At 34.5% G+C, this 14,574-nt stretch overlaps 1 protein-coding gene across 1 annotated transcript in view; it reads right to left on the reverse strand.

Moving 5' to 3' along the window:
- UBR1 (ubiquitin protein ligase E3 component n-recognin 1) overlaps positions 1-14,574 on the reverse strand; it is a 135,669-nt gene that overhangs the window by 36,275 nt on the left and 84,820 nt on the right. The window contains exons 28-32 of the mRNA XM_080809584.1: positions 14,085-14,171; positions 12,886-13,067; positions 6,250-6,455; positions 4,741-4,834; positions 3,835-3,984 (exon numbers count right to left, since the gene is read on the reverse strand). Of these exons, the coding sequence (XP_080665710.1) occupies positions 3,835-3,984; positions 4,741-4,834; positions 6,250-6,455; positions 12,886-13,067; positions 14,085-14,171 (719 nt within the window). The remainder of the gene's footprint in view (positions 1-3,834; positions 3,985-4,740; positions 4,835-6,249; positions 6,456-12,885; positions 13,068-14,084; positions 14,172-14,574) is intronic.

Consider the following 14,574-nt stretch of genomic DNA (forward strand, 5'->3'; position numbering starts at 1 on the left):
AGTTTTAGCATCATTTACAATAGCCACAATGTGGAAGGAACCTAAGTGTCCATTGACAGATGAATGGATAAAGAAGATGTAGTATATATACAACAGGATATTACTGAGCCATAAAAAAGGATAACACCTTACCATTTGTGACAACATGGGCAGATTTAGAGGGTATTATGCTAAGTGAAGTATGTCAGGCAGATAAAGACAAATACCATATGATTTCACTTATATGTGGAATCTAAGAAACAGAACAAATGAACCAACAAAGCAGAAATAGACCCATAAATACAAAGACAAACTGATGGCTGCTGGAGGGGGTAGAGAATGGGCCAAAAGGGGTGTAGGGGAGCGAGAAACACAGGCTTTTAGTTATTGAAAGAGTAAGTCATGGGGACGAAGGCACAGCATAGGGAATATAGCCAATGGTACTGAAATAGTGTTGTGTGGTGACAGATGGCAGCTACACTTGTGGTGAGCACAGCATAACACAAAGACCTGTCAAATCACTGTGTTGTACCCCCGAAAATACAGTAACATTGTGTATCAACTATATTTCAATAAAATAAATAAATAAAAGTAAAAAATGTAGTTTGGGGAGGGAGGAGAACTTTAAAAGGAATAAGATACCACTCATAGGCCCAACACCTAGAAGTAAAACATGTCAACAAAGGGAATCACCATTCTAGTCATTCAAATAAAAAACCAGGTGTCATCACTGATTTCTCAGATTCTCTCACAGCCCACCTTCAAACCCAGCAGCTATTCTTCCTGGTTTTACCTTCTAAAACATATGCCAAGTTGATCACTTCTTTCTACCTCCACTGTTACTACCCTAATCCAAGTTACATTATCCCTCACCTGAACTATTTCGATACATTGTTTTTCCTGTTTCCACAACAGTGCTTCATTATTATCTATGTATTCATTGTGTAACAGCCAAAAGGACTTTTTAATGTAAATCTGGTATCACCCCTCTGTTCAAAATACTCCAATGGTTTCCCATCACACATAAAATATTTTGTGTTTTTAATACCAAAAATAAAATTCTAATTTCTAATCTTATAAACCCTTTTACGATCTGGTTCTTTGCTTGTTCCATTCCAACGTACTACCTGTCTGCTGTGCCTCAAACATGCTGATGTATTCCTACTTTGGGGCATTTGTTCTTTCTATTGCCCGTGCTTGGAATTCTCTTCTCCCAGAGATTAACAGTACTTGTCTTTCACTTCATTTGGGCCCCTATTCAAATTTCTTTATCCCAAAGAGGAGCTCCCTGATGACTGTGTCTATAGTCTTATGTACCTGATCTGTTTCTAGCCTTTTACCTTGCTTCTTTAGCTTTCTCATAGTATTTCTCACTTTGTATTCGTATGTTTATTGTTCGTCTCTCCTTTCTGTAATATAAATTCCGTAAGGGCAGGGACCTGATCCAAACTTTTATTAACAACCAAGGAGACTAGAAACAATGTTACTAAAAGGGACTGTTGAAAGGACAGTCCTGAGTGAAGTGAAATTATATAATGAACGTGCCAAAATTCACATATCTGGAAATATACTTGACTTAAGAATTTTTCAATTCTCGGGGCGCCTGGGTGGCTCAGTGGGTTAAGCCTCTGCCTTCGGCTCAGGTCATGATCTCAGGGTCCTGGGATCAAGCCCCGCGTCGGGTTCTCTGCTCTGGCGGGGAGCCTGCTTCCCTCTCTCTCTGCCTGCCTCTCTGTCTACTTGTGATCTTTGTCTGTCAAGTAAATAAATAAAATCTTAAAAAAAAAAAAAAAAAAAAAGAATTTTTCAGTTCTCAGAAAGTGTACTATGATTGGCTATGACCAATTTTCTTTAAAAATATCAGTTTAGGGCGCCTGGGTGGCTCAGTGGGTTAGAGCCTCTGCCTTCGGCTCAGGTCATGATCCCACAGTCCTAGGATCGAGTCCCGCATCGGGCTCTCTGCTCCACGGGGAGCCTGCTTCCTCCTCTCTGTCTGCCTGCCTCTCTGCCTCCTTGTGATCTGTCTGTCAAATAAATAAATTAAATCTTTAAAAAAAATAAATAAAAATATCAGTTTATTACTAGTTTTGAGTTTTTTTATACACTTAACTTTCATATCTTAGATTATACTCATACTGATTTTCTAAAAACAAGAGAGGCAAATACATCCAACTACAAAGGAAGGTTCAAGTGCCTAATAAAAATGTTATGTATAATTATGTATTTCAGATCCTAAGTAACAAAGGTGTTATTACACATTAAGAGTGTCACAGTGTTCAAAGAGACCCAGTTGTAAGGACTGGTCTAACTTCAGAAAGGACTGCCCTGAAGCATCCTATTCTTCCTTTTTAGTTTAAAATATTTTACTTATTTATTTGAGAGAGAGAGAAAAAGAGAGCACACAAACATGACAGAGCATGAATGGAGAGGGGCAGAGGGAGAGGGAGAAGCAGACTCCCCACTGAGCAGGGAGCCCAACCAAGGGGCTTGATCCCAGAACTGTGAGATCAGGACCTGAGCCGAAGGTAGAGGCTTAAACTGAGCCACCCAGGCACCCCTGAAGCATCCTATTCTTAAAGACATCAAGGGAAGTAGGTACTGAATATTCCTTTAGAGAATAATTTACATGTTTAATAATCCTTATTCGGGAAGCCACTGTGTAAAAAAGGCTTATACAGGCTAACAGAAGTTGGAAAAGTCACTTAATTTTATTATGATTTGTTTTATCTTTGTCTTCATGTATATAGTCAGGTAAGGCTTTGGTAGAGTCAGATCTGGGTTCAAATCCTAGGTCTGTCTTGGGACAAGTAAAAACTACTCATTGTCTCCAATTCCTTATCTTTTAAATGGCAATAATGGCATCTGCCTTTGTTAGGCTATTTGAGTATTAAAAAAATAATATAGCAAGTGCTTGGTAGAGTGCCTAGAACATATCAATTATTCAAAAAATAAAAGATAAATGCTTCCAATGCCATCTTCTTCCTAAAATATGACATTTTAAGTCCCAATATGCTGAGTAGAAGACAATTTTCAAATCAGGTTTTCTAATGACATGTAATAGTAGAGATAGAACAACTCCTTATTGACCCTAATTGCCAAGCCTATCACCCTTGAGCACTTTTGTTGTGGAAACATGTTAGAAGTGTTTTTATCAACAAAATAATTTTCTATAGCAAAACTTAGGTCAATTATTACAAATGTATTGTGTTTTAAAAAAATAACAATAATACTGTTACCATCATGTATAACAGTGACAACATATAATAACATATATAATTGAGTGTTACAGTGATCATAACAAATGCATAAATTTGCTGTTAAGTTCCATATATAGATGGTCAGAACAAAAAAGTTTAAAAACTTAGTCTAAAAACGCAAAAACTATCCCAAGATATACAATGAATCTAGTGGTTTTTTTTTTTTTTTTTTTAACTTTTACAGTTTACATTTTATCCACATCTCCACAAGTAGAAAACTGGATCTTCTAAAAAAACAGAATTAAAATAATAATACAAAGACCTTTAGAGAAACCATATCAAAGGACTAGATGAAAGAAATGAATCTTCTTGGCATCTTCTCTCCTTATGTGAATGCTAAGGTAGAGATCCAAGTTCTATTACTTCATGGCTATTAGAGATACCCACACAACATACAGATTTGAGTTAATGAACATTAGTTATTTTAGAGACCAAACACTGGGGCTTTTCATCATATTTTTAAAGTAGAATGCAAGTTCCAAAAAGAAAAAGTATTACTTTAAATAGCAAAAAAACCCCTAGCAATCAAAACAGACACAAATGAAAGGATTAAAGGTAGCTTTTTAAAAAATTAACCAGAACATGAATTAAAATATACCTGTTTATCCTTTGAGGTTGCAAAGGAATAATGGGGATCACAGTATTACACAGAGACTTGCAAAGAGGGCAAAGATATTCTCCACTCTCTAAATCGAAAAGGTCAACGTGAATGCGCTGCTGAGAGCTCAGTTGTACAGCTTCAAAATACCTGCAGAATTCCAAGGCATGTGTCCATTTAGAACAATGCATTTATCTTTAATCTTTAATCCAAGTGACAAAAACCTGGAGTTTTTGCCTCAATAAACATCTTTAACATCTACATGGCACAAAACCCAAGTTAGGATTACAGAAGAAACAGAATACCCATTCTTTTGGGGGCAAACTGGAAGAGGTATCAGGGCAGAAACAAATTTAAAATAATTCTACTGAATCATAACGTGGCTCCTAATTCAACAGCATGGAAAAACAATGTAGACACTCGTTCCCTCATTTTCAACAGCCAACTATAGTAGTAAAGGCTACAGGAAAATTGTGTATTTTAATAATGCCAAAAGGGTGAAACCTATATAAAGATTTCCTAGGAATTATAGTTCTGAATTTTTCTCTTTTAGAGGTGGAACTAGAATTTGTCCTATTTTATCTCAAAGGTATTTTTTCAAGGAAATGAGATTTTTTAGGAAGAAAGATTACAGCTTCTTTTATACAAATACTGATCAAGAGTAACTAGCTTATGAAGAGGAAGTACAAAGGGTAGTGAAAATTTAAAGTTGGTAACTTTTTACACCTATTTCTAAAGGTGATAATGAGTATCATGTAAACAAAACTGGTAATTAAAACTGCTTCAATTATTCACAAAAAAGGAAAAAAGGAAGGAAAGACATGAGAAAACATGCCTTTTTGTGGCCTTTAGTGAACTTCAATTATTCCTAGTTTCTTTCAAGAACGTGTCAGAAGGACAACTTACTTCTGCCAGCACACTGCATGCATTACATGACCACAGCTTCCTGTGTAAGTTCCATATGCCAAGTCTGGATCCATGAAAAGCGGGTCCACAATTTCTGGTACAGGAAGACAAAAATAGGAGGTATGTATTCATTTCCCCCATGGTCATAAAATGAGAAAAAAAGAGAGAGAGAGAGAGAGAGAGAGAGAGATTATCAGGTCTAAATTTTTAACCATAAACCTTCTTAGGAATGCCCAACTAAACTGTCACAGTATCATGACAGCAGGAGATATATTCTTAATAGTAAATAAAAATTTTAGAGAAAAGTAAAACCTGGACTTCTACGTGGATTCAAAATTAAAATGAATTAATGACAACTTGTATTTTTGATTTGCATTTTTAATCTGACCTTTGGGTTTAAGTTGCTTTGTCTTATTTATTGAAGTGATTTTCTATGATTCAAACACAATTTTCTTTTGTAATTTTAAGAGTAATTTCAATTACTTTTTAAGGGACCTTTAAAGCATTATAATCTACTGGATGAAAGCAAAGACAAAATGTGGTTCAAAATCTGGTTTCATTATGTATAACTCATGGCCTTGGGCAAATTATGTAACTTCTCTGTGCCTCAGTTCCTTCATCTGTAAATGGAGCCAATATAGGTACCGAACTCAAAGAGCTGTTGTGAGGATTAAGTGAGTAAATACACAAAAAAGCACTTCATCAGTGCCTGCCATACAATAAGTAGTCAATAAATGTTAGTCTTTTTTTTAATCATCATCATTATTATTATTATTCCAAGGTATGTTATAAAGCAGCTAACTCTGATAAAATGTTGAAAAAAAAATTACCTAGTGTTCCTGCCAAGAAAATCTTTAAAATGAACCTAATCTTGAGACAACAATCAGACAAATCCACAATGTAAGACACTGTACAAAATAGGTCTGTATTTTTCAAACAAATTATCATGAAAAAAAAAAAAGGCCAAGTGACTATTTTAGATTGAATTAGACTAAAATAGACATAATAAAAGTGATGCATCAAACATATCTGGATCCTAAAAAAGAGAAAAGTATAGCTAAAAAAAAAAAGATATTTTGAGGGCAACTGGGAAAATTCAAATAAGGATTTGATATTAGGTGACAGTCCCGGATTATTATTCATCTTTTTAAATGTTATAATGGTATGATAGATATATAATAGATTATTCTTAATTTTAGAAAATGCATGTGGAAATATTCAGGGATGAAAGTCATATGCCTGCATCCTACCTTTAAAAGGTTCAGCAAAGAGAAATGGAGATAGGCAGATAGAGACAGACTGAGCAGTGTGGCCAAGTATAACAAAAATTAAAATTAAAAAATAAAACAGAGGAGCCAACATGGACCTAGAGTCCATCTTACACATGGATAAAATGTGATCTAAGTAAAGCTAAATACAGTCTCATTCCCAAACTTCCTTCGATATTTTTTCTAATCACATAAATATGAAAAGAAATGCTCAAAAGGATATTTATTAAATAATACATACCCCCTGAGAGTTCTATAGGTTTTCCCCTGTTCTGGGTTAAGGCGGTAGATTTCTGGACACAGGCCGATAATACCATGGCATTATTTTCTATTTTCACCTCTTGTTCTTCTTGGCAGAGGATGCATGTCAGCACCTCCTTTTCAGTAACAGTCGGACCCCGTTTAGGACCCAAAGCAATTCTAGAGTAGTCACTGACTGCTGGGGTGCTACCAAGAGAAACGACCAGAAGTGAGGACACATGTTTTGGTCACTTGTCTTTATATTTTGGTAGATTTTAAGTAACCATAGGGTAAGAACTTTAAGAACAAAAATAGTAAAATAAAAATGATAACTTAGCAATATTAGCTTAAAATCTTTCCCCTTGATTTTTCTCACTCTTATCAGTTAATTTGCTTATTAGAAAATACACTTTGTGCTGCTAAGTGCAAAAAAAGCAGATCACAAAGTAGACTATATAATTATACTTAATTTATTGTACCAAGAAGCCAGGTTATTGGTTTTTTCTGATTATAAAAGTAATGCATGCTTATTAAGAAATTTTGGAAAATCTACAAAGTATAAAAAAGAAAACAAAAAGCATGATACACTCACAACCTAGAGATAACCATTTGTATATTCCCGTCCAGTTCACTTTCTATTTAGAACATTCTTTATACATAATTAAGATCATATTACATATACAGATTTGCATCCTGTATTCACTTATATCTTAGTTGTTTTCTCATCTCATTAAAATTTCTTCATAAACATTGTTTTTAATGGCTGCACAGTACTCTCACTATATGGGCCGGTAATAGTTTAATCCATTCCCTCTTATTAGGCATTTAAGTTTCTATTCTATTTTGGTAGGCATTAAAATAAAAACTTACATCTTAATGATTTAGCAATTCTTAGAATGTACTCAATGTGTGTAGTAATAATATAATAACAGCAAGTATTTATAAATCAGTAATTACAATGTGAGGCACTGTTTCAAACACTTTACATTATGTTAACTCATTTAATCTTTCCAACAATCCTATGAAGTAGGTCCTAATATTACCTTCCATTGTTAAGATGAAGAAACTGAGGCCTAGAGAGAGTAAGAGACTTACCTAATGACTCATCACTATGAATAGCAAAGCCAGGATTTAACCCATGTGATCTGACTTCATAGGCCATGCTCTGAACTACTCTGCAATACTGCTTTACCTGAGCAAGAAGCTCCCTGAAATGTCAGAAACCATTCGACAAACTGGGAATAACTTAAATGTTCATCATCAATGTAAATGCAATTATATCATACAGAATATTATGTAGTTTTTAAAAGGTGCAGTTTAAAAAGCTACGTGTGGTACAACCTCATAGGAGGTGTTCAGCAAGATGTGGGGCAAGGTTTATTTTCTTCGTTATCATAAGGACTAGGAGACACTACTGGAATGAGTGGATGAGGAGCCGGAGATACTAACTGTCCTGCAATTAATGGAGCATGAAAAAGAACTGCTGCCCAAATGCCAAGACTAAGGAACACTGTGCTCATTTTGTATGTAAGAACATACTGCATAGATTTCCAAGTGAAAATGACAAGTTGCACAATGACACATACACAATACCACTTATTGCAAATAAAACAAAAAGACTGAATGAAACTACATAATTTCTATAGTTCCATATATTTGTATGTAATAGTATATAATAGCCATTCTGACAGGATAAACATAAAACTTATAACCAGAATACCTTCCGAGAAAGGGCAGAAAGGGGTCCTGGATTTAGGCCAGTACTCAAACAGAACTTTAGTTTCATGTCTAACATTTGATTTTTTTTTAAGATTTTATTTATTTATTTGACAGACACAGATCATAAGTAGGCAGAGAGGCAGGCAGAGAGAGAGGGGGAAGCAGGCTCCCTGCTGAGCAGAGAGCCCGATGCGGGGCTGGAACCTGAGCTGAAGACAGAGGCTTTAACCCACTGAACCACAAAGGCGCCCCTAACATTTGATTTTTAAAAGGAAAATGTATCAATATAACTGTGTAATTAAAATCTTATTTTAAAAAATGTAAGAGAATGCATTAGTGACTTCAGAACTGAGAAAGCCTTTTAAGATACAAAAAATTAAAACTCTAAAAGACTGATAAATCTGTCCTTATTAACACTGAAAACTTCTCTATAGCTAAACTTCATAATTAATGCTAAAGAATTAGGGACAAAATATGGGAAACATGCAACAAAGTTTAGTACCCATAATTTTAAAGGACTTCTAAAGATCAATAATAAAACAAAAGCAAAGTACCCAACAGAGACGGGCAAAGGATAGTGAAAGGTAACTCCCAGAAAACAAAACACAACAGACTAGTGAACAATCTTATGAAAAGATGCTCAACCTAGTACTAACTAGTAATCAGGGAAATTCCAACTGGCACAGATTTATAATGTTGATAGTATTTAATTTTTTCAAGTCCGGTAATAGTAAGTATTGGTAAAAATGAAGGAAATAGGAACTCTCAAACATTGTTGGGAGTAGGAACTGGTAAAACCACTCTGTAGGACATTGTGGCAATATCAAAATTTCAAATAATTGTGACTCAGCCCTTAGACATATTAATTCCACCCTTGAGAAGTACTTAATACAACTGTACAAGAAGGCAAATATAAAAATTTGTTCTGACACATTGTTTATAACAAGGGAAAACTGGAAAATAAGGGAAAATCAACTTAAACATCCAAAGTCTGATAAATAAAATATTATATATACACACTAGGGACTATAATGCAGTAGTCATAAAGAATCATGTAGAATCTATACCACAGATCTATAAACAGAAGATTTATAAGACACTGAGTAAAAAACCAATCTGTAGAACAAAAGTCAAGGTAAAATAAACTATTAAAAAACACAAAACGGGAGCGCCTGGGTGGCTCAGTGGGTTAAGCCTCTGCCTTTGGCTCAGGTCATGATCTCAGGGTCCTGGGATCGAGCCCTGCATCGGACTCTCTGCTCAGCAGGGAGCCTGTTTCCTCCTCTCTCTCTGCCTGGCTCTCCGCCTACTTGTGATCTCTGTCTGTCAAATAAATAAAAATTAAAAAAACAAAACAAAACAAAATCACTTAAGTGCACATAAATAAATGCACAGAAATAAGTTTAGAATACAAGTTACTTATTAACAGTGATTATCTGTGCAGAAAGACTGATGTAAAGGATGGTCAAAGGGAACTTAATATTTTATTGGAATTGTTTTCAATGAGAACATAATAATTTTATGTATGCAATCAATCACATAATAAAAAATAAATAATAAAAGTATTAAGGCCATTAATTAACTCTGAGCACATATTTGCTTATATCCTCTTGTTTGGATAAATACATGGTAATCTCTTTCATTACTTTTTTTATTAGCTATTTTTATTAACATATAATGTATTATTTGCTTTAGGAGTACAGGTCTGTGAATCGTCAGGCTTACACACTTCACAGCATTCACCATATCACATACCCTCCCCAGTGTCCATAACCCAACCACCCCCTCCATACCCACACTCCCTCCAGCAACCCTCAGTTTGTTTTGTGAGATTAAGAGTCTCTTACGGTTTGTCTCCCTCCTGATCCCATCTTGTTTCTTTTTTTCCTTCCCTACTCCCCAAAACTCTCACTCTGCCTCTCAAATGCCTCATATCAGGGAGATCATATGATAATTGTCTTTCTCTGATTGACTTATTTTGACTTATTTTGGTCAGCACAATACCCTCTAGTTCCATCCACGTCATTGCAAATGTCAAGATTTCATTTCTTTTGATGGTTGCATAGTATTCCATTATATATATAATGGAATATTTTATATATATATATAGTGTGTATATATATGTATACACATATGTGTGTGTGTGTGTGTGTGTGTGTGTGTGTGTGTGTGTGTATACCATATCTTCTTTATCCATTCATCTGTTGATGGACATCCAGGTTCTTTCCATAGTTTGGCTACTGTGGACATTGCTGCTATAAACATTCGGGTGCACGTGCCCCCTTCAGATCACTACATTTGTATCTTTAGGGTAAATACCCAGTAGTGCAATTGCTGGGTTATAGGGTAGCTCTATTTTCAACTTTTTGAGGAACCTCCATGCTGTTTTCTAGAGAGGCTGTACCAGCTTGCATTTCCACCAAAAATGTAGGAGGGTTCCCCCTTCTCTGCATCCTCTCCAACATCTGTTGCTTCCTGACTTGTAATTTTAGCCATTCTGACTGGTGTGAGGTGGCATCTCACTGTGGTTTTGATTTGTATTTCCCTGATGCCTAGTGATGTTGAGCACTTTTTCATGTGGCTGTTGGCCATTTGGATGTCTTCTTTGCAGAAACGTCTGTTCATGTCTTCTGCCCCTTTCTTGATTGGATTATTTGTTCTTTGGATGTTGAGTTCGATAAGTTCTTTATTGATTTTGGATACTAGCCCTTTATCTGATCTGTCATTTGCAAATATCTTCTCCCATTCTGTCAGTTGTCTTTTGTTTTTGTTGAATGTTTCCTTTGCTGTGCAAAAGCTTTTGTTCTTGATGAAGTCCCAAGAGTTCATTTTTGCCCTTGCTTCCCTTGCCTTTGGCAATGTTTCTAGAAGAAGTTGCTGCGGTTGAGGTTGAAATGGTTGCTGCCTGTGCTCTCCTCAAGGATTTTGATGGATTCCTTTCATCCATTTTGAGTCTATTTTTGTGTGTGGTGTACGGAAATGGTCCAGTTTCATTCTTCTGCATGTGGCTGTCCAATTTTCCCAACACCATTTGTTGAAGAGACTGTCTTTTTTCCACTGGACATTCTTTCCACATTCCTGGTCTTAGCAGAAAAGCTCTCATTTTTTCCCTGCTCAGAATGATATTCGCTGTGGGTTTTTCATAGATAGGTTTGATGATATTGATTTGATGATATTGCCCTCTATCCTTACATTTTGAAGAGTTTTGATCAAGAAAGGATGCTGTACTTTGTCAAATGCTTTTTCAGCATCTATTCAGAGTATCATATGGTTCTTGTTCTTTCTTTTATTAATGTATTGTATCACATTGATTGTTTTGCGGGTGTTGAACCAAACTTGCAGCCCAGGAATAAATCCCACATGGTCATGGTGAATAATCCTTTTAATGTACTGTTGGATCCTATTGGCTAGTATTTTGGTGAGAATTTTCGCATCTGTGTTCATCAAGGATACTGGTAATTTTCTCTTTTGATGGGGTCTTTGTCTGGTTTTGGGATCAAGGCAATGCTGGCCTCTTAAAATGAGTTTGGAAGTTTTCCTTCCATTTCTATTTTTTGGAACAGTTTCAGAAGAATAGGTATTAATTCTTCTTTAAATGTTTGGTAGAATTCCCCTGGGAAGCCGTCTGGCCCTGGGCTCTTTTCTGTTGGGAGATTTTTGATGACTGCTTCAATCTCCCTACTGGTTATGGGTCTGTTCAGGTTTTCTATTTCTTCCTGGTTCAGTTTTGGTAGTTTATATGTCTCTAGGAATGCATCCATTTCTTTCAGATTGTCAAATTTGCTGGTGTATAGTTGCTCATAATTTTTTCATTACTTTCTAAATAGTATGTTGCTAATATGCAATATCTAGAGGGCTGGGACTTGTTAATTGTCTAAGTTTTGCATTAATTTCTAGTTTTATTACTATCATCGCCCAAGGATACCTTAACCTTCATATCTTTTTTTAATCTTTAAAATATACAGTCTTCATCCTTAGGGTCCTTGTTAGCATATTCAACTTTAGGACTACAGATACAATATGGATAATGTTACTACTGTTATGGCAAAGGCACAATTTCCTAAAACTATCCACAACACACATTGTTTAAAGAGCAATGGAAGCTTTTTTTTTAAAATAAGCATAGGAGGTATTTATAATATTTTAAATTGGAATGCTTTTAAAAGTACCCTTATTTTGTCTCCTTTTCTTAGTATATCCATATAACCTCCCACAAAGCGTGACCCTTAGCAGGTTAACTGATTTCCCCAAAAGCACACCACAGTGGGACCCAGAACACCAGACTTACTGATTCCCATTTTCTACTGTGCTATCCATGACCACAACTATGGGCACTGTCTTCTTTCTCTTTAAGAAAAAAAAATGAACATAAACCACCTTTTTCAAGTGAAGGATTTTTTTTTCAATTTTCAATTTTTTCAAATTTCAATTTTCAATAACCACAGTCATTTTTAGCAGGTATCATAAAAAAGATGTGAAATATTTGAACTGATATATAAATGTGCATCTAAAAGAGTCTGTGCATTATGTAATATATTCTGCAACATAGATGTTAATATAAAAGAAAATTTATAAGTTCAAAGAAACAAAAAGTACAATTAGTACCTACATTTTAACATTAAAAAAAGAGCCTGTGCATACAAGATAACAGAAGTTGATCTCAATTTTTGCCATTCCCATTTTTGTATCTTTTTGTGCATAAAGCCTCTCACCAAACTACTGTGCACTTGAACTGCTTATGAACATAAATTTACATTCATTAAGTACCTTAAGAGCTTTCACTGTACCTTTCCTAGTTTAAAAATAATGTAATTTCTCCTATTATAAAATATATTTTGGAAAAATTTTATTTAAAATGAATATGTCATTTTCCCTCCATAAAACTGAGTTGCTAATTTCTAGTTTTGCTTGGTTTTACCTCTCTTCCTCCATAATGGAGTCTTCTTTCCCAGACATTTCTGAGGTGCTGTCATACATGAGTTTGTGAGTTTCAATGAAGTTTTTCTGTAAGGCAGACATCTGAGCCATAATCTTCTGGCGGTGCAGTCTAGCAGCTTCAGCTTTTCTTTTCCGTTCTGCTTTTTCTTTATCATGAGTAATCTGGTATTAAGAAATCACAAAAAATTAGGTAAGATCCCTTGTTGAAATTTACATTTGTTGTTCAGTCAGGAAAAATTCCCTAAGGTTAAAGTCTGATAAAATTTGATTACCACTTAAGACTAGATGCAATCTGATGTCTCAAAATGAACATGCAGGCTCCATATATCACACAACTAATTGCTCTTCTGGTTATTTCAATAATTCAATGTAAAAGCCACAAGTACCTTGAATATCTAATAAATTGTCTTTTATACTCAATGCAGGTAGATTAAGGAATAAAGTTAGAAGAAAAAATTTTTAAATCATAACTCAATCATTCAATCAATGACATTTAATCAATTTTACCCAACTTGATGATATCTAACAGTTACTACTAGAAGCCTAACACTTACTGCTAGATGCAGTGCTAAAACTGAGAACTTAAACATATTACTGAGATGTATGGTGTCTTTTTATTGTTTCTATCTAACTTAAGCCCAGTGTTTTTCTTTTAGGAGGGATAGTTAAAAATCACAAGTAATAAAAAAAAATCACAAGTAGTAGTATTCTCATAATTTTAAGATTAGAATCATCAAAACTTGATTTGTTATATTATAGTATTTTGTAACCTAAATATTACCAGACTTCACTGAATCTAAGATGTATCTTATGTTCTGCTAAGAAAAGAATGTTGCTGATTAAATTATAAGTCATTAATTATAGGCTATATCCCAATTTTAGATATTAAATATTTAAATATAAATATTTAAAATATAAAATATTTTAAAAATTAATAAAATATGGTATTTCCAACAGAGCCCCATTGTACATCAATTTCCTCTGCTTTTATAAAATACATATTTTATATTGGACAACTGTATGTCAAATACCACTAATCTCTGTAATATAGAAACACAAGCAAAAGAAGATGGACATCTCATAAATTACAGGTTCCTTCTAACAAAAAAGCAGCAGCTCTCTTACACCAGTGAAGTTCAAAGACAAAGAAGAATATCACCATTATTATAATGTTATTACCTCATCATTCTTAATAGATTCTGATTCTGATGTAGTTGCCACAATTAAACAAGATTTTTCTCTTAATCGCTTCACTGTGTCAAACATCTATGACAAACAGATGAAAGGTTAAAAGATTTGGTTAGACTGACCAGAAACCAGAAAAACTCACTAATTTGATTTAGTCATATGTCACAAATGTCTTAGACTTAAATTTGACATACACACACACAAATAGTTACACATGTAAACAGTTATATAAATATTTCAAGCATATAAAAAGTGACTCCTGACTACACCAAACCTCCCCCAGTTGATGAGCAATATAGCCAAGGAGGAGGCTGCATACCTGCTGATTTCATCTGCAGGTATGAGCATATCTATACTTTTGTCAGGAGAAAAAATTTCTCTTTAATTTAAAATAACATTTTTAGTACAAAGATATATAAAGACAAAAATACAAAATGGAAAGTGAAATCCTCTTTTCCTGATGCCAGTTGCTCTCCCCAAA

Source organism: Martes martes (assembly GCF_963455335.1).
Source record: "Martes martes genome assembly, chromosome: 7".
NCBI lineage: Eukaryota > Metazoa > Chordata > Mammalia > Carnivora > Mustelidae > Martes > Martes martes.